This window comes from Enhydra lutris, unplaced genomic scaffold (genome assembly GCF_002288905.1).
Source record: "Enhydra lutris kenyoni isolate GAN:26980312 unplaced genomic scaffold, ASM228890v2 scaffoldscaffold9, whole genome shotgun sequence".
Classification (NCBI taxonomy): Eukaryota; Metazoa; Chordata; class Mammalia; order Carnivora; family Mustelidae; genus Enhydra; species Enhydra lutris.
The window spans coordinates 80194022-80214814 of NW_019154093.1; the positions used below are offsets into that span (position 1 = coordinate 80194022).

General features: G+C 48.1%; 1 protein-coding gene across 1 annotated transcript in view; it reads left to right on the forward strand.

The window, feature by feature from the left end:
• The first annotated feature begins 12227 nt into the window (after positions 1–12227).
• LOC111143529 (prostaglandin F2 receptor inhibitor) overlaps positions 12228–20793 on the forward strand; it is an 83164-nt gene continuing 74598 nt past the window's right edge. The window contains exon 1 of the mRNA XM_022497343.1: positions 12228–12332. Coding sequence (XP_022353051.1) covers positions 12284–12332 — 49 coding nt within the window. The 5' untranslated portion in view covers positions 12228–12283. The remainder of the gene's footprint in view (positions 12333–20793) is intronic.

The following is a 20793-nucleotide window of genomic DNA, read 5'->3' on the forward strand; positions in this document are numbered from 1 at the left end:
GGGAAAAATAGTACAAAGGAGGAGAAAAGGAAATGGTAGTGCAGTGTTGTAAGACTTTCATATTTACATGAGGTAGATTATGACAAGTTGAAGACCCATATTGGAAACTCAGAAACTACTTTAAAAAAGAGTAGCAAAAAGGTATAGCTAAAAGCCAAAAGAAGGCATAAAAAAGAATAATAAAAAACAAAATGAAACTCAGACCAAATAAAGGCAGAAAAAGAACAGAACAGAGTGGATGAGACAAATAGAAAACAAATAGCAGGGTTTCTGGGCCACTCAGTCAATTAAGTATCTGCCTTTGGTTCATATCATGAGCCCGGGATCCTGGGATCAAGTGTCACATTGGGCTCCCTGCTCAGCAGGGGTCTTCTTCTCCCTCTCCCTCTTCCCGCCCCCTGCTCAGGCCCTCTGTCTCTAGATTTCTCTCAAAAAAATAAATAAAATGTTAAAAAAAAAAAAAAGATTACAGCTTAACCTCAATTACATTGAAACTGCATTAAATGTAAATATTTCAGATATCCTGATTATAAGGTGGGAATTGTGAGAATGGATAAGAAAGGAAAACCCAACTAATATGCTATCTAATAAAATTGTACTGTAAATATAAAGTCAACAACAGGTAAAGATAAAAGGATGAAAAAAGATAAAGCATGAAAACATGACTCTGGAAAATAAATCTGTGTAACATATATTGGATGAAGAACTTATATTCAAAATATATAATGAACTCTTATAACTCATGAATAAGAAGACGAACATCCCAATTAAAAATGGGTGAAGTATTTCAATAGGTATTTTACCAAAGAAGACATACAGTTGGAAGATAAGCATATGGAAAGATACTCCACATTGTTAGTCACTAAGGAAATGCAAATTAAAACCACAATGAGGGGCACCTGGATGGCTCAGTTGGTTGGGTGACTGCTTTTGGCTGAGGTCATGATCTTGGAGTCTCGGGATTGAGTCCTGCATCGGGCTCCCAGCTCCATGGGGAGTCTGCTTCTCCTTCTGACCTTCTCAGCTCTCATGTTCTCTCTCTCAAATAAATAAATTTTTAAAATCTTTAAAAAAAAAAAACAACCCAAAACAAAACCACAATGAGATTCTACTACAGACCCACTGGGATAGCTTAAGTTAAACGGGTCTGACAATATCAAGTGTTGACGAGGGCACTGAGGAACTGAAACTCTCATAGGTTTTGGGTAGAAATGCCCAAATTTGGAATATATTCCAAAATGCTACTCTGGAAACAGTTGGGCAGTGTCTTATAAATTTAAGCATAAAACTTATCATAGCATCCAATAATACCATTTCCAGGTATTTTCTCGAGAAACAAAAAGGAATGAATATCCATATAGTTTCCTGCAAGCGTTTATAGTACCTTTATTCATAATAAACAAAAACTGGAAAGAACCCAAGTGCACATCAACTGGCAAATGGATAAGCAAATTGGGTTATATCTGCATAATGGTATACTCCTCAGCAATAAATAGTAGTAAGTGAACTTATCCATACAACTGTGATCTGTACAACAACATGGATGAATCTTAAAAGCATTATGTGATGTGAAAGAAGCCAGACATATAAGACTATACCTGTATGATTTGACTTATAGAAAATTTTAGAAGGGTAAAACTATAGTGGTAGACAATTGATCAGTGGCTGCCAGGGCCTGGGTTTGTGAAGGGAGGGGATTGACTAAAAGGGGCATAGGAATCTTTAGTGGGAGATGGAAATGTTCTCCCCCCTCCACCTTTTCAAGAATTTATTTCTTTAAGTAAACTCTACACCCAACATGAGGCTTGAACTCACAATCCTGAGATCAAGAGTCACATGCTATTTCCAATGAGCTAGACAGGTGCTCTGGAAATACTCTTTATCATGATTGTGGTGGTGGTTGCATGACTTTGTAAAAACTCCTCAAACTGGTGAATGTTATTATATCTCAATAAAGATTAAAAATGATAAGAGGAAAACAGAAACAAGAAAAAGCGGTAATCATAAAAAAGCTGGAGTAACACTGAGGTAAGGAAGAGATCTTCCAAGACTCCTCCAGAAGACCTTACCTTACATCTCGATGGCCAGAGTTTTCTCACCTGGTCATGCTTAAATCAATCACTGACCAGGGAATTAAACTTAGAAATCTTGGAGCATAGAGCTTTAGAGACCTGGAGTTGTAGAGTAATTAAGAATTCCCCTGGGGAAGGAGCCAGCCTCCCTTGGTGCATATGGTTCAACAGAGGTGGCCAGACTCAGCAACAGCGAAGCTTCTTGGAAAAAAAGAAGGGAGATGTACTACTTGGGGTAACTGTAACAGCTGGAACAAGTACGCCCCACGTTCCAGTGACTTAACACCATCGAAGCTTATTTCTCCCCGGCCTAACAGGACAATGCGGTGCTCCTGGCTGGGGGCAGCTTTCCTCCACGTCGCCGTTTGGGGTCTCTTGTTTCTTTCCCATCTTGAGCCTCTACCATCTTAAGCCTCTGCTTCCAACTAGCAGATGGGAAGAGAGTATGGAAAAGCCACATAACTACTTTTTAACCTGCTCCCCTCCAGTTACATGTGTCATTTCTGTCATGTCATCTAGGTGGAAAGGAAGCTGGAAATGCAGTCCTCCACAGGAGGATGAATTTCCGGTGATGGTTCCACAATGGAGAATGGGGCACACATTTTGGTAGGCAGTCATGGTGGAGGCAGGGACACTCACTGTTGAGTGACAAACCTACAGCTTCTACCTCATGAATATGTAATGAACCCTTTCTCAGTTCCCAAAATAACACTTTGCCATAAATATTATTATTGTCGCCATTTTACGGATCAGGAGACTGAGAGCCAGAGAGGTTAAATAACTGGTGCCAGGTCGGAGGGCTTTTGTAAGTGGCAGAGGCTGAATGTTCACCTACACTGTGTGACTTCAGTCCTGTTAACCTTCATTTCTACACTGCCTGAAGGAAAGTGTCACTACTCCTTTATCACTTGACTTTTGGAGCTTCTGAGCCAGGTGAGTGTCAGAAGGAAGACTTTAGAAATGGGCCATGCAGATAAGAAGCAGGAATCTGCTTTACACTCATCAAATTGAGTTATTTTGTTTTTTGGGGGGGAGGGGGTTTGTCCCAGTATTATGGACTCTGAAAACACTAAATGAGCCCCTCTTTTCTAGACTAATGTTGGCCAATGTCCGGGCAAATGAAAAGTTTAGTACAAGTATGTCTGTTCAAATGAGTCCTCGCTCTCTCATTTGGCAGGATGACTAGTTCCCATGACTCACAATCTCCCCCCTGCCAGCTCAAGTTAAAGTTTTTCACTGTTTTGTTGGGTTTTTGTTTTTTTGTTTGTTTTGTTTTTTAGCATGCAATGAGGAGTGGTAAACTGTTATTTTTCTTGGTTTTCATCATAATCTTTGACCATCCTTGGCATTCTGTACCTCACACATGTGCTGAAGACTGCAGGAGAAGGTTTTCTAGGGGCAGAAGGGAGCACAGGTGAAGAGGGGGCCTTCAGAGGGTTTTTCATTTATTAAGTAGCACTATCCACATCCCATTTTTTTATTAAAAACAAAAACGCCTCTCCCTATAGCTGCCACTGTCGGATGAATGGGTTGGAGGAAGAGAATGCTAAGTAAATTCATTCTGATTCAAAGTCCTGGGTACAGTACTTGAAAATGTGTTTACAGAGGGTGAATTTCTTCTTCAAGAGAGAGCCCCATTCAAGCCATTCACCTCTTTAATCAGAGCTCAGGAACTTTCCAAGTTAATTTATTTTAAGCAATTTCCTGTTAGAAATCCAGCACAGAGTGGTCATACCCTCCATTTGAAGTGCTAATAATTTACATTGTAACTCCTGCCATCTCCCTTGTCTGCATTTGGCATACTTTGTGGAATCATTTTAATATTCCATAATCACTTTAATATACTGTGTAATCTCAGACAAATTACTCAGGCTCTCTGGGCTTCCACTGTCTCATCTGTAAAACAAGGGGGTTGGACTAAATAAGTGGTTTTGGATTATTTTTTCCCAAATAAACTGTTACTGACACTCCAACATTTGAAAGAGACACAAACCACACTAGTCAGAAATTATACATTTATGGAGTCAACCTACTCTGTGTCAGGCGCTGTGCTGGGCGCTGGGGTCCAAAGCTGAGTAGAATGCAGCCTCTGCTCTCATTAGTGGGGAGACAGACATGGGCAGAACTATTGTATAACCCTAAGACACATATTAAATGAAGAGCGGGAGCTACCCGCAGGGCATCTCGGGAAGGGGGACACAAGCCTAGAGAGAGGAGTGACGCCCTGAGTCACATCCCTTGGCCTCTCCTGGGGTTTGCACAAGCTGTGGGGGACTGTCCAGCCCATGCCATCAGTGACCCACCTCATGCACACCCGTGTCCTTCAACCTGCCTGCATAAAGGCTCTAGGTGAGGACAGGTGCAGACCAGAGGAATGGAGGAGTAGGAAGAGTGTTTCAGAGGTTGGGCCAGGTGGCAGCAAAAGGAAGTGAGAGGCCGCAGAGTGTGGGGAACCCCGAGAGTTCAGGGCTGGCTGGACCTTCACGGTTGAGCCTTTGACCATGTAGAACTCGTGGTGGGTTACCATCCATCCGCTCAGGACTTGCTCGGACCCCCTCAACCCTACACCCATCGTGTGCTTAGAGAAAGCAAGTGAATTCTAGTATTTGCCAGCCTGTGTGGACAGAGACCCAGTGCCCCCGTGCTAGTGTGAGGGGAAGAGAGGCAGCTGTCTGCTGCTCTCAGAAACGATGTCCTTTCTCAGGAACACCTGATGGGACACCCCGTGTCTCCTCAAGTTCCAGGGCAGCCCTAGGCTCAGCCTCATCCCATTCCAGCCTTTCCCTGGAAGCAGAGTTCATTGTGATTATTACCTTATTGCATTTAATCTGCAAATGTCCCTTGCAGGGCAGGAGGTGTGGAATAGAATATGACAGTAGTAGGAATATGGGAAACGGGTTCCCATATCGTGCATACGTATGAATCTAAAAGAAAGGAAAATGACAAGAGTCAAATGAGGGAAAGGGAAAATAACAGCGGCAAGTAAGGTTATTTAAAATTTGGGCTTTTTGACCTATTCATTTCCTGGGGATAGGGAGGTAGGGAGGGACGGAGTCAGAGATCTGACCAGAAGCTTTCTTTTTACTTTCTTTTTTTTTTTTTTTTAAGATTTTATTTATTTATTTGACAGACAGAGATCATAAGTAGGCAGAGAGAGAGAGGAGGAAGCAGGCTCCCCACTGAGCAGAAAGCCCTATGTGGGGCTCGATCCCAGAACTCTGGGATCATGACCCAAGCCAAAGGCGGAGGCTTTAACCTACTGAGCCACCCAGGTGCCCCGACCAGAAGCTTTCTAATCACTGACATGAAAAGAATACACCACCACTTATAACATTTACAGAGTCCATATGGTAAAAAGAAACCAGTTGCTAAGGAAAAGTGCAGTCATTTGTAGTACTGAGAATGGAGTAAAAACGTTCCATGGATCCTAAGTAGAGAGGCTGCTGCCTGATGTCAAGAAGAGCATCGGTAAACCTGTCCTTCCAGGGAAGACAGTGAGTGACAAAGTGCACAGGACTGTTTGTTAGGTCATCCCTCAATAGAAACTGATGGCATCATGACAAAATGGAATTCAGTAAAAGCAACTTTATGCGGGTGCCAATATGATATAGCTAGGTATCAAGCTTACTGATGGGCTCCTTAATTCATAATTCAGGGGGATCTTAGGGTATCTAGAAGAATGTACAGGCTGCATTTACTTCAAGTAATCTTCCATAAATATTGTTGCTCTCAGTTGGGCTTTTAAAAATATCGAGGAGCAGTACGTTTGCAATCATGACCTGGATGGTGGCTGTTCTGGGTGGCTGGTTAAGCCCAGACACACTTACCCTCCACATCCATCCACCCTCTCGGGGCAGGTCTGACATCCCCTCGTGAAGATGCTGGGGCCACGCCAGGACAGCCGCCGTGGTTCAGAAGTGGCCCTCCAGTGTTTTCATGGGCAAGGGGCCCAAGGGTCTCCTCAGAAAGTAACTTTGCCTTCTTCCTACCTTGGAGGAAAACTGTTGATTAAGACCCCCACAAGCTTTATGTCCCAAAGCGTGGATACAGTTTCAGGCCAGAATAAAATACTGAAGCAGGTGCTACAAAGCTGATCAGCTATAGGGGACAAAAGTCACATGGTAAAGTTCCATGAAGTCGCTGGCTGGCAAAATGCCATTCCCCACGCACCTTCCAAGATAGACAAAATTGCCAGATGGACCCCTCTGCTAAGTGACTTGCAGAGGGGGATTATGGGCTACGGAGTGGATAAAAATGCGAGATGTCTCCCAAAACTGGTGGCTGGGTTTTAGAAGAACTCACCTGAGTACTCTCCAGTAGAGAGGAGGTAGGTGTGGCATCTGCATGAATTTGCAATGTGCTCTAAGCTGCAGGACAGACAGCCAGCCTAGCCCCAGGGGTAGATGTTCCAGAAAAGGGAGAAGCGGCATGGACAAAGATTTGGCTTTGGAAGAGGGACTAGGAAAGAGTTGGCTGGCCTTGGATAATTCACAGGATCTTGAGGTTGGAAAGCATTGCCTCTGAGATCAGCTTCTCTGTAACCACCTACCCAATGCAGTAATTCTCCCGAGGCTGTGCTTACAGGTAGGCATTTAGTGTCTCGCCGAATAATTTTTAGAGAGGAGAGGATTCTAACAAATCCTGTAGCTCCCCTCATCATTGAGCTCACTCTGGTTATAACAAATGAGGCCAATTCTGTCTCTTGGCAATTTTTACCCAGTGACTCAACATAACACCCCGAAGCAAGTCTATTCCTCCTTTGAAATGCAAAACTCCAAAATAATTGGAAGATAACTACTTAGAGCTCCCCGTTGTCATCTAGAAAGAACCTATTTCCATATATGGGAACTCCTCTCTGGTCAAGGGTTGCCAGATTCAGCAAATAAAAATGCAGGATGCCTGGTTGACTTGGATTCGGATAAACGAGGAATACTTTTAAGTAGGAGGGTGCTCTGTGCACTCTTGGGACATACTTATCCTGAAAAGTATTTCTTGTTTATCTGAAATTTGATTTAACGGGCCCTCCTGTATTTTAGCTAACAGCCCTATCCTGAATGCGTTTTAGGTTGCAAATATTTTAAATGCGTAGTGTTCATGTTCCAGTTGAACCCCGAAGCAGAGCTCAAGTGGGATGAGAAAGGCTCGTGGGGGGAACCCGTAAGAGAAAGGAGGACATCCCCCCCTTCTCCTCCTGCCCCTCCAAGTGCATGCGTGAACGTTACGGTGTGGTGCCTTCCCAGGAGGGCATGAAGTCCTTTCCACACCCACTGGCCATCACTCTGGCTGCCAGGCACAAGGTTAGGCCTGGTGGGGCACCTTTGGCCTTGGGTAAAGAGTCTCTGCTGACATCCTGAAGCCCAGCTCCCAGAGACCCCGCACCACCCTCGGACCCTGCTGCCTCTCCCAGGACAGGCCACCTCTCGCTTCTGTGCCAGCCTGAGGCCGGAGGTCACAGAGCACAGCCCTCAGCAGGACCCTGTTTGACACAGTGCAAACAGATAAGGCCCTTACTGTCTTCCAAGCTGGTCAGTTGGGCATTTCATAACTTCCCCTGTGGGCTCCCTGGCAACGGTGAGTGACTGTCACTCATCAGAAAATGAAAGCCTCCTCTCCTCACTCTTCCCTTGTAACTCTTACAAAAAGATTGTATTTATTTATTGGAGAGAGAGCAAGAGAGAGAGAGAGAGAGTGAGAGAGCAGGGGAAGGAACAGAGGAAGAGGGAGAGACTCTCCAGCAGACAAAACTCTGAGCACAGAGCCGGAGGACCTAGGGCTCCATCTCCTGAGACCATGACCTGAGCTGAAATCAAGAGTCGGTTGCTCAGAGTCACTGAGCCACCCAGGTGTCCCCCCTCCCCCACTTTTAACTCTTAATTCCAACTTCTAATTCTGTGATTAAATCTTACATTTCTTTTTAATTAGTAATCCCCTTAATATCCGTAGGGGAAAGACACCTGGAAAAAAAAACAAGGACTTATTTTAATGAAAATGATTAATGGAATGAAAGGTTGAATACACGCCTCCCCACTCTGCTGAAATAGGGTCAGGGTCATCTGAAGACTGTATGTATGTGTGTGTATATGTGTGTGTATGGGTTGGTGGGATGGGAGAACTAACACACCAGGCCCTGGTGAATCTTAGACCAATCAGCAAATTCATTCATTGGGACCTTCTAATATTTCCATTCTCGACTTTAAATAATAGGTGACTTTCCTGATCTCAGCAGGAATATCTGTCGGGAGTGAGAGTGTGAGGACCTTCCTGGGGTTTTCAGGAGCAGTGTGTGTAGGCAGTTATGTGTCATCAAGAGACAAGGCTTGGCTGTTGTGACCAGAGCCTCCCAGGGTCCCTGTGATCTGGCAAAGGAAACCCAGGGTAGGGCTCACCTCCCTAGGAATGGGCGTGGGTCAGAGTTGCTAGAGAAATGAGCCCTTCTGCCCCAGGCAAGCCCGAAGACTAACCAAACTGAGAACAATTGGTTGGAGCAAAAGCCTTACCTGTGTAGGAGGTTACTCACTCTGACAAATAAGTATCTTTCATAATAAAAGCATCATCAGATTCCAGAGTCGTGAATTAACAAAGTGTGCTGGTCTGCTGCGGGGATTATGTTTCTTTAGGATTTCATCCTTTGGTAGTCAGGGCTATGCAAAAGGTGGTGGTTATGAGCAACTGTCTAGAGTTGAGTTATTAATTTACACTCATTTTCTGCTACAAAACGGCTGTCTTGGGCTGACTCTCATGACACAGCTGACTGCCTACCGCCAATAGGCTATCCACTTTAGTCCTCATTCTGCTTGCCCTGCCTGGACAGTCTTATTTATTATTTCCATTTCAACTACTATCCACTGTTACTTCCATGATTGAAAATGCACCATTAATTTAATAACACCTGGGGGTGGGGAGGCGAGGGGAGAAGAATCCCTATCATATTAAATATACAACATCGACAGTAAGCACATCCCTCCACCTCACAGCTAAAGACCTCCCAGTCATTCCAAACTCATTTCATGGACATCCTCTCTGAGCAGCTTTTCTGGGCAACCTTCCCAGGACTGACCACTCCCTGTGTCACACCTGGACCTTGCATATGCTGTCACACCTACCAAGTCATGAAGCACAGATTGTGAGTGCCTTAAGGGCAGGAACTGTCTTACCCATCTCTGTATTCCCAGGGTCTAGCCCAGGACCTGGCATTCATTCAGCCTATAAATATTTATTGAAGACCTATCATGTGCCAGGCACACCTCCAGACTTGTACTTGTCTGTTAAATAAAAGAGCTTTTAGCATCGACTCATTTCTATATTAGACAAAAATGGGAGTGGTATGTATGTTGTGCTGTTTCGGCTCAAGTAGCCATGGCGAATGTCACAGATTAGGTAGCTTAAACAAGAGACATTTATTTATCATAGTTCTGGAGCAAAAAAAAAAACAAAAACCAAAAACAAAACTATTTATCATAGTTCTTTAAGCAAATCTCTAGATTTAGTTCCTGGTGAGGGCCTTCCTCCTGGTTTGCAGACAGATACTGTCTAGCTGTCTCCTTACACGGTGGAGAGATCATCTATTTGGTACCTCTCCTTATAAAGGCACTGATTCCATTCATGAGGGTTCCATCTCATCCTCAGGACCTAATTACCCCCCCCAAAGGCCCCACCTCCAAGTGCCATTAGGGATTAGCGTTTTTTGTTTTTTTTTTTAAGATTTTTTTTTTTTAATTTATTTGACAGATCACAAGTAGGCAGAGAGGCAGGCAGAGAGAGAGAGGAAGAGGAGGCAGGCTCCCTGCTGAGCAGAGAGCCTGATGCGGGACTCAATCCCAGGATCCTGGGATTATGACCTGAGCCGAAGGCAGAGGCTTTAACCACTGAGCCACCCAGGCACCCCAGGGATTAGGGTTTTAATATACGAATGGGTGGGGGGCAATCAAACATTCAGTCCAAGCATGAGTAACCTTGAAGAGCCAAAATGTGTGGTTCAGACATTACGGGCTGTGGGTGGTTAAGAAAGGAAAAGCTCTGAGTTTCCAGAGGGGCCAGGCCCTACCCTTCTTTGTAGATCCAGCATTTCCCAAGGCCTAACGTTAGCCCTGGCATTTGAGGTCGATTGAATTAAATTAAAACACTTTCCAGAGAAATTCTAGAGGGTTCCATGAGATGGGAAGCAGAAACGGATTTCAGGGTGGGTGAACAGTATGAAGAAAGGCTCGTGGCAAAAATGAAATAAAAATTGTTTCTAAAAAAATTTTTTTTTCTTTATTGTTTTAAAACAGAATTTACCATTTTAACTGCTTTTATGTGTATGGTTCAGTAGCATTAAGACATTCCCATTGTTGTGCCACCAAGAAAGAGTTTTTGAGTCCCTTTCAGAGGGGTCCATATCTGGCCAATCACTCGTTTTTGTTTTAAAGATTTTATTTATTTGACAGACAGAGATCACAAGTAGGCAGAGAGAGAGAGAGAGAGAGAGAGAGAGAGGAGGAAGCAGGCTCCCCGCTGAGCAGAGAGCCCGATGCCGGGCTCGATTCCGGGACCCTGAGATCATGACCTGAGCGGAAAGCAGAGGCTTAACCCACTGAGCCACCCAGGCACCCCTGTTTGTTTTTAAAGATTTTATTTATATGACAGAGAGAGATGCACCAAGAGAGGGAACACAAGCAGTGGCAGTGGGAGAGGGAGAAGCAGGCTTCCCATTGAGCAGGGAGCTGGATTCGGGGCCGGAACCCAGGACCCTGGGGACCACGACCCGAGGCGAAGGCAGATGCCCAAACATCTGAGCCACCCAGGTGCCCCTAATCACACGTTTTTTAGCAGAAATAAGAAATGCTTGTTAGTGGAAGCGATGATGCATCAGAGTTCAAGCAGTGCTCCTCTCCCCAGTCTGGGCGGTTTGGCCATTCACATCTGCAATGTGTTTTTATTATTATTATTATTATTATTATTATTATTTTTTTGCAATGTGTTTTGCATGTATTAATGAAAGGCTGTGGTCCCAGGGGGTGTGGGTGGGCAGGCACTGGGCATCAGGATCGCTCCCTATGGGAGCACCTTGTGAAGCACCGTTGTGAAGTTTTAAACAATGAACACTAATTTTTTTTTTTTACTGGGCCTTTTGTATTCAAATTAGAAGCACAAAACCCTATTGTGGGGGAAAAAAAGGTGGTCTTTATTGGCAACTAGTTGTGTCCACTCAAAGCAACACGTATTTAGACTTCAGAGTACATTCCATATGGATAACTGTAGCTATTAATACACTTGGTTTGTTTGTTTGTTTCTCCGTGGGTGTACTTGTGGGACGGTTCTAATCAATGCCATAGGCACCCTGGAGAGGGAAGGGAGGCCCACCAGGCGCAGGGCAGGGAGCAGAGCCTGTGAGATCGAGGTTCTGCTCTTGCCACTTCGCCGTGAGCCCTTGGGTAGGTCACTCCTGGCCTTGCACCACGAAGAGGCTGGAACTCGTGACCTATTTAAAGTCCTTTCACCTCCTGGGAAAGTCCTACCTGAGCAATTTTTAGCAAGAGCCCAGCGGCTGGTGGGTGGGGTGCGGAGCCTGAGACGAGTGGGGTGAACGGCGGGGAGGTAGCCGAGAGAAGAGCAGACACGCGTGGGTGACTCCAGAGGGACGGGAACGCGGGGTGTCCCGGAATGGAGCACAGGCGATGAGGTTTCCAGACGAGTCCTTCCCAGGCCAACTTTTAAAGGTCGGAGGAAAGTTTGTCGTGGGGCGGGGGCCCGAGGGGAGAGCGGGGTGGGCTCCGACGCCTCCTCCCCTTTAAGCCGGGGGCCGGGCGCTGCCGCCGTTACCTGGAGCGGGGAGGGGCTTGGGAAAGTTTGTGTTTGTAGCTGGCAGAGCGCCGGATGGGAGGCGCGGGCGGGCGGGCGCTGCGGCTCTTCCCTTTTGCTTTCGGGAAGCGGTCGGGACTGCGCGCTCGGCTCGGCGGGGCGGCTCCGGCGCCCGGCTCCCGGTGCCCGGCCGGCGGGAGGCGGGAGGCGGGAGGCGGGCGGCGGGCGGGGGCAGGCGGGCGGGCGGCGCGCGAGCGAGGGGCGCACGTACGGCCCAGCGCTGGGATTTCTCGGCTCGCGAGGAGAGCAGAGCAGGCGCGCGGCCCAGGCGGGGGAGCGCGGACTCTGGAGCAGCCGGAGCTGGAGGAGGAGGAGGAGGAGAGGCGGCGGGGACGCAGGAGGCGGGGGAGAGTCGCTCCCGCCCGGCGAGCATGGGGCGCCTGGCGCCGAGGCCGCTGCTGCTGGCGCTCCTGGGGCTGGGTGAGTGCGCGCCGGGCTCGGCCGGGCGCGGGGGCCGGGGGAGGCTCGGCTGGGCGCAGCTGCGGCGCGCGGCCTGGGGCGCCGAGGTGCCGGGCGGCTCCCGGGAGAGGCGGCGGGGTCCGCGGGCGGCGCGGGCCGGCGGGGAAAGGCGCGGGATCGGGGAGCCGGGCGCGAATCTGGCCGGGCCGCCTCGCCAGGCCGCGCCTCGCCCCACCTGTGCAGGGGGGAGTGGCCGGTGGCCGGCTTCCCCCAGCCCTCCCTACCTGTTGGCCGCCGGGAGCCCGGCTCACCTTGAACTCCGGGCCCTGAAGGTGCCGGCGGTACTCGGCCGCGTCCCCAGTAGGGGGGGCGGAAATATGCGCCTTTGATGTGGCCCGCCGTAGCAGAGATCGGCCGAATCGTCCCTGGCACATGCCAGCCCACGCCGAGCTGCCTTTCCAGGGAAGGGAGACAATCCGCCAACTTCCTTCTACGAAGGTCACGGGGTGGCCCAGAGCGCTAAAGGAAAAATCGGTGTGCTCGTCCTTCGTCATGTTGGCGGTGGCTCGATATTCTGCCTCAGTCTTTTCCTTGAGCTCTTCTTGAAGCTTCCTAGCTGCACATTTGCACACAAAGACCCGGGCGCCTTGGCTTCTCCAACTTTTCCTACCTGTTACTTTTCTTCCCTTTACGGCCCCCGTCTTCCACTCTCCCCAAACCTGGGTGCCTCTTGATCATTTGACCCAGCGGTGTCCCCCCTACCCAAGGAATCTTTGGTGGGTTTTTTTTTCCCCCTCCTCTCCATTTTCCTTTTACCCCATACACACAGACACCATTTTCGTGTAGATACACATGATTATGGTAATATGGTTATTTAACATAACTATGCAGTTATCAGCCATAGAAATACATATGTTTGTTAAGTGCCCTCTGAGGTGCTGGAGGACTGACCCCGGTGCTTGATATTCTTTCATATTCTTGGATCCCTTTGGTCTGTGTCAGCCAGAACAGAAGGAGTCCTGTGACCTGACCCAGGGTTTTCTTCCAAGCCCCTAGAGAAGGCAGATCTGAATCTTTTGCAGAATGCATGGTGTGTGGCGATTGTCCCAGCCAGGACCCAGCTGCACACAGGGCAAATGGCTACTCTGCACTTACAGTCAAAGGGTCCCAGTGGAAGCCTTCCACAGCCATTGCCATCCTGCCCACACCAGGGCCCACATTGTCCCCACCCCCATGACTGCCGCTGCCCTTTCTAGCTGATACTGTGTTTTCTTTCTTTGAAGGGTTTTCTGGAATTCACTCCCCAAGAGAGCTCATCCAGCCATGCTGCTTTAGCTGCAACCACGTGCAGAAAGCTTCCAGATCTTTCACTTGGTTTTGTAGCATGTTTTGTATGGTCTCAGGTCCCAGAGCTTTCCCTTTCATACCAGGACCCTTGAAGTTCTCCGTTTGTTGTGATAGTCTATACACATTAATTGGCTAATGTGTCTGGGTCACACCAGGCCATGCCCTATAGTCACACAGATTGTGTACTGCACTACTCTAGGAGCTGCTCTTCACTTTGGAGCCAAGATGAATGACCCCCTAGAGTTGTGCTCTTGACAACCCTTGTACCAGCTCAGATGGTGGGCTCATGAAGAAGTCTGAAAAGAATGCCCTTGAGTAATTATGATGAGGGAGAAAAAGGGATCGGGGGCAAAGAGATGGACAAAAGGAAAAAAACTGAAGTGGGAAAAGCACAGCTTGGAGAGGCCTTGGTTGTATGTTGGCAGGGCATTTCATGTTAACTACACATAAGTATCTGAGGAGTCACCAGCCAATGCCTTTCCACCTAACAGCTTCTGAACTTGGTGTTCCAGATGACAGTTCTGCCCTCCAGCACTCACCCAGTGTGGCTTCTTTGTGACCTCTGGGAAGCCCTCCATGTTCTACTGGCTCCTGAAACTTAATATGTCAATAAATAAGCTCATCTTTCCTCTTGTATTGCATCCTGGGCATAATTTTGCCATCACTGACCTCTGTGACCTCCACGTTCACACAGTCCCTCAGTTCTGTGGCTTTTCTCCTAGCACAGACTCAGGTTTCTTCCCATTCTTCCTGTTTCTACAGCTACTATCCTAGCCCAGGTTCTGATAATTCTCTGCACGGATTAACTTTGGACATCTTCCTGGCTGATCTTTTCCTCCATCCTCCTTAGTTCATCATTTTCCAGAAGGATCAGTTTTGAGGAATGTCTCACCTTTGCTCATTGGTTCTTTTGGTTTTTCTTCCAAGGATATTCTGCCCCTTGTGTTCGCTTCCCTTTGAATCAAATACTTCATTCTAAGGAATCTGTTTGCTGTCCTTTACAGAGAATTGTGTGAACCTTCTGGCCTTTCCCTTTTCCATGGCCTGGGAATGTCCCTCCTGCTTCTCTTTTCTCACCTACGTATTCCCGTTTCCCCCAAAACTCGCTTCTTCCAAACATTTTCCTAAGTCTCCCTCTCAAGGGTCACAATCCCATCAGAACCCACTCAGCTTCATGGAGCAGGTCTCTGTGTCTGACCTGTCTTGTCCACACATTCACTACGGCATTTCTTGAATATCCATCAGAGTCCACAGAACATCGCAGACAAATACCTCCCTGAGTGGTCAGTGCAGGTAGATGGACAGATAATAAATAAAACAGTTAACTACAAGACCAGATGAGATACCTGACAGAGACACCAAGTGCTGGTAGGAAGCAGGGAAGAGAATGATTAATTTTGACTTGGGGTTGGGGTTGATTTTGCTGAAGAGGTGACATTTGAGCTGAGCCTTGAGGATGATTAGAATTTTGAAAGAAGGAGTGGGAGAGCGTTCTAGGAGAAGCACATTTGTGGAAGGGCATTGAGTGGGGCCATGTGAAAGTGCTAGGCTCTTTCAGGAAGGGCATGTGAGATCCATGGAGCTGGAGGTGGGCCGGGGAGGTTCTAATGGGAGAGCAAGCTGGAAGGGTGGGTTTGGAGTAGCTCCTAAAGGCTTTTCGTGCTGGGCTGAGCAGTCTGGGCTGTGAGGGGGGGGTTCATTGGTTTTGGGGGTGCTGCCAGGCGGCCCATACTTTTCCTGTCATGTCGCTTATCTCACTGTATATAATATTTGTCTGTTTCTGGTCTGAATCCCCACACTGATTATATCCCCAGGGGCAGGGATCTCGTTCATCCTGTTCACTGTAGTCCTGTTACTAATAGGGTTCCTCGTGGGCCGTGCGTAGTAGGTATTTGGTAAATGTTGGCCAACTGAGTAGATACATGCATATATCCCTCTCTCTCTGGGTATTGGGTAGCCATTAAAAGCTCTCAGGGTGAAATTAACACAACACAGCAATGTGCGGGAGGAGGTCAGTCCTCACTATTGTGCAGCATGAATTAGAGAGTGAAAGGTAGGAAAGGGGGAGGAATTTTTCTTCATTTGTGTCTTTAAAAAAAAACACAACTTTCAAATCCATTGAAATGGTTTTTAAGTGATGGAAGCATTATATCTGTATTTTCAAATTCAAATTAGATAGAAGACTTTTATATTAATTAGGTAGGCCAAACTGCTGTAACAAAGGCAGAGACTTGAAGCTTCACAGTTCAGAAGCATCAGGGTTCAAACAATAGAAAGGTCTCTCACAACAGTGCCAAGGGAAGGCTTCACATGACTAGGGTGCGTGGTATGCCTGGTCCTTGTAGCCATCCTGGTGCCCAGGCTGATAGCAGCTCCCCTGTCTTCAGCCCATCTAAGATCACTTTGGTTGTCCTCATCCCCTCTCCTGCCACATAAAGGGGGAAAGAGCCTGGAGGAGAACACATGGAGGTTTCATAGACCAGGATTGGAAGGGGCATGCATCATTTCTGCACACATTCCATTCAAGAGAACTTCTCCTCGTCACACTAGCTGCAAGGGAGGTCGAGGAATGCCAGGTAGCCTGGCGGCTGCGGAGCACCAACATCCATGGGTGAAAACAGTGGACTTGGGGGGAGAGCTAAGCAGTCTCTTTGTCAGCTCTGAAGGAGGTCAGGTAAAAAGCTTAGCCCAGGCGAAGCCGCTCCTATCACATGCGCGTGTCCGTGATACCAAATGTTTTGTTTCTTCTTTTCTCTCAGTTTCTATAGAGGGCTCTGTATGGGATGGAAATGATAGCTGCTGTTTAGAGAGTACATATCAAGCACCAGGTTTTATGTGCCTTCTCTTTTTTTTTTTTTTTTTAAAGATTTTATTTATTTATTAGACAGAGATCACAAGTGGGCAGAGAGGCAGGCAGAGAGAGGAGGAAGCAGGCTCCCTGCTGAGCAGAGAGCCCAATGGGGGGCTCTATCCCAGGACCCTGGGACCATGACCTGAGCTGAAGGCAGAGGCTTTAACCCACTGAGCCACCCAGGTGCCCTATGTGCCTTCTCTTATTTAATCCTTACAACCCTTTGAGAAAGGTGCTGTTCTTTCCTGCCCATTGCACGGGAGGAAAGTGACGCCCAGAAAAGTTAAATCACGTGTCCGGAGTCCTACAGCTGTTCCGAGGCCGAGCCAGGATGTGATCAGGAAGGAGTTGACTGATGCTCTCCGTAACCTCACGCTGTGTGTTGCCTGAGACTAGTTTTGGTAGAAAAAAGGACAGCCGTGTTTTGACAGCCAGAGTGCAGTTGCAAATAAGAGAGTCTGGGGTGAGCGCAGTCCAGGCACAATTCCTGGAGGGGCCGGACCAAGGACCCCTATTCCCACATGTGGTGACCCTGACTCCTAGCAGGTCTCCACGCCTGCGCCTGCTCTGAGGGGTGGGACCCAAAGGCAGAAGGCGGGGGAAGGCTGGCAGGAGGAACCTTAGTGAATTCCCCCCAGCTTAACAGTCTTTGAAGTGCTGTGGCCTTCAGAGATTGCTTGGCACTCATTTTAGCCTTGTTAACAGAATTCCTGTATCTGCCAAGCTGATTAATGCCTGCCCTGGCTATAATTATTCTTATTAGCCTGCTGAATAGGAACCCTAGTTGTCAGCGATGGTTCCTTACAAGGCAGTCGGGCTGGTCGGCGTGTATATGGCTATTTTGCTTCAGTGATGAGCTCCAGGGCTGATTTTCACCCCGTAGATTGGATGTACATTTTCCTGTTGGTGCCGCGTCTGGCAGTTAAAGAAGGTGTGTGCTTGTCTGTCAGTGTGTGTCTGCGTCTCACTTTATCAAATGAAGTTGGGGGGAAGCTGGTGGGGCAGTTCATAGCTATTCGGTGTAATTGCATCTGTGTCTTCAAGGCAGGGTACCAAGGCCATTCGACTCTCGGCTTTGGGAAAAATAACTTGAACGGGCAAAAATTCTTCCTAATTTATCTTTTGGGAAAGGCAAAGTGCTGCAGTTAGCACCATCAGTGGTTTCTAGATCTCGGACTATTTTTCCCCCACACCAACTGGATAGTCTTCGCAGAGCTACAGAATTAGACCCAGTAGTTAACACTGTTGCAGACCAGTGGTGTGATTTCCAGGAGGCTAGAGATAATGGCACTGTGTCCACGTTTGTGTTCTTCGAATGCTGATTCCTCTACAATACTTCGTAAGTGTTTGTGCGAGATAATGGAGTCGCTAAGGGGCATGATTCTGGGACCTTAATTGCATCCTGCTTCGCACCTTGATAAGCAGCTGGGATGTGAGCATTTACATTACTAAGGATATTTCAGGGGAATTGAGAAACACTGGCCAGTGTTGCTGTGTCTGGGAGGAGTTTTACTTAGCACCGCAAAGAACAGAATTATGATTAAGGTTCAGGGCATAATTTAGAATGGGTGCTACCTTTGAATCCTAATGAACTACAAGTGGTGTGCAGACAGTTGGGTTACTCCTCAAACCTCAAAAGGGATGCGAGGCCAAGAGCATCCTGACAATGGCTCTTCTTTATCCTTACTTCAACCTGGACAGGGCCGGAACTTCACAGCTTGTGGACCGCAGTAAGGGGACCCAAGTGGATAGGAGGTGTGTTAGGACACTGAGACCCTCAGCCCCTGGAGCCCACAGGTCAGAGCTGCCCCTAAAGCCAGAAACTCTGTTTACTGAAGACAGTTGTACTGTTATTATCACTTCCCCTGTATCCTCTGATTTGATGGAGATTGCTGGTTTTTTCTTTTACCCGGTGAGCCACAGCCTGCTCTGGATGGGCCCTGGCCTGGCCTTGGGTTGAGCTGTTGGAAGATGGAAGTTGAGCAGCCCAGTGATCTGGCAAGGACGTCATTTATTTAGCCAGTAGCCCTGAGAGAGTGCGCACCATTCCAGCCCTGGCATTGTTCTGAGTGCTGATTCCTTGGTGACCCAAGCTGACTTGGGGCTCCCATCCCGGGTGGGACAGGGTGTGTCATAGATGTGTAGCAGGTGGACATGTGGCGGGTGGTGTCAGCAGAAAGTGTGGCGCCACCTGGATGATCGAGGTGAGGGTCAAGGGCACGTTCTCAGGAATGAGGGCAGTGAGGAGGCTGGGCTGGGAAAGGAGAGTTCTAGAAGGTTAGTCAGGGACGGAGGAAGACCCAGGAGAGCACTCTATCAGAAGCAGACAGAGGGGGTTCGAGGACACCCGTTAAAGGGATTGGGCAGATGCTGCTGAAATGAAGGAAGATCAAGATGATGAGAAGCCCCAGACTGGGAGACTGAGTCGGACTCAACAGTCAGAAGGAGGAGGCTGAGGATCACCGACATGGAGATGAGGAGTGAGCTGAGTAGGGTCGCCATCAGACACCTCAGCCCACCTTTTCAGGTGGTCCCACGTGGGAGACGACCATGAGGGGAGTAGCTTAGAGCATGGCAGTGTCAGGGACCTGACAGTACCCAGGGCCTCCAGCGTGCCCACAGGGAGGATGACTGCTGGGTCTGCCTTCTGGGGAAGGTGGAGCAGTGTGGGGTGGGGGGCTCCCAGGGCACCCCTGGCCTTAGAGGTCAGAGTGCTAGGCGGTCTCCCAGAGAGGAGGGAAGGGCGAGGTGGAGGTCAAATGTGCAGGGAGCACCGTGGTGTGGGAAACATGGTCCCCACCATGCTCTCAACCTTTTTAGCCCAAAGAGTGGCCACAAAGCCCCCAACATGCCAGTTAGAGGTTATCTGTGCGTTCCCTTACATTCCCTGCACAAATGGAAAGTTTTCCTTCTGTTCCCCTGGATGTCTTCTTCCGTGTTGACTGGTGGAATTAACCTACTTTCGGAGAGCTGCTTTTAGGCCTTCAGCTGTTAGGTGGACTCTCCAGCATGGGGACGCTGTGGCCGTTTTATAACCCATCTTTATCTCATCCTCATCAGCTAAGAAGATTTTGTATTACGAATAAACCATTACATGTGCTTTTCTTAATGATTTCTGCTCGTGGAAATCCCTTATGTAGAGCAAAAGTAGGTGTCAGGTTTTGGAATCTTCCCTCCAGCAGCCCCCCGGCCTTGGACAGGTTTCTTAATCTCTCTGAACCTCAGTTTTCTGCATCTGTAAACTGGGATGACTATCTCTCTTGCAGGTTTGTCATGAAGATGAAAAAGAATAGATCTGCAACAGCGTAACCACTGAATTTTATGTGATCCCTTGAACTTTGCCACTCAAAGTGGGATCTGGGGACCCGCAGCATTGGCAGCGCTAGGGAGAAGCTCAGGGCCCAGTCCAGTCCACTGAATCAGAGTCTGCATTTTAACCAGATCCCCAAGGGATTCGAATGCCTGGTAATGTCTGAGAAGCCCTAGTCTGAAAGAGAGCCTGTCATCTCAGTTCTCTGGTGGCCTTGGCTTCCTTGGTGAACTCTGAGGCAGAGGCCATGGTCAGAGTCACAGGAGAGTGGGCCAGTGTGGGCTCCATGGAAATGTGGCAGGCCTCCAGTTAGCCATGAAGGGTGAGGTTAGCATAGTCTGTCCTGGAGGCAGTTGGCCTGGTTTCTGGATTGTTCCACCCAGTTTGGCAGCCTGGGAGGGGTGTGGTGTGATCTCTCCATGGGATTAGGGATGCAGGAATCTATAGGGAGTCGGTGACAGCATCACAGAGAAGGATGGCCAGGGAGTCCAAGGTAGGACAGGCAAGTAAGTGAGGTTGGAAGGCTTGTGATTACAGCAGGTTTGAGGGACTAGAGCATATCATGAGGGTCACAAAGCAGACCCCAAGACTCACAGGAGTGGGTGGGTTCAGAAGGTAGGAGGCGAGGATCCGAAGAGGTAACTTTTGAGTCCATGATCTTGAAAGTGGAAATCTGAGGGTGTAGTAGGCTGGGCAGGCAGTAGCCAAAGTAGACCCTTAGCTAGAGTTCATACCTCTTGGGACATTTTGGCCAGTTTACTTCTAATAACTGACTGGGTTTGGCCTGAAAGGGGGAAGAGACAGCGGTGTGAGATTTTAGATGCATTATGTCCAGGTGTTGGAGGGAAAAGGCAGTAACCTGTGACTAAGATGAAGTAGGGGCTGGGGAGAAACCAGTATGGGGATTATTTCCTCCCTAAGAAATTCCTTCCTGCCTTTTACATACCACTTATTTTGTGCTGGACACTGCATTT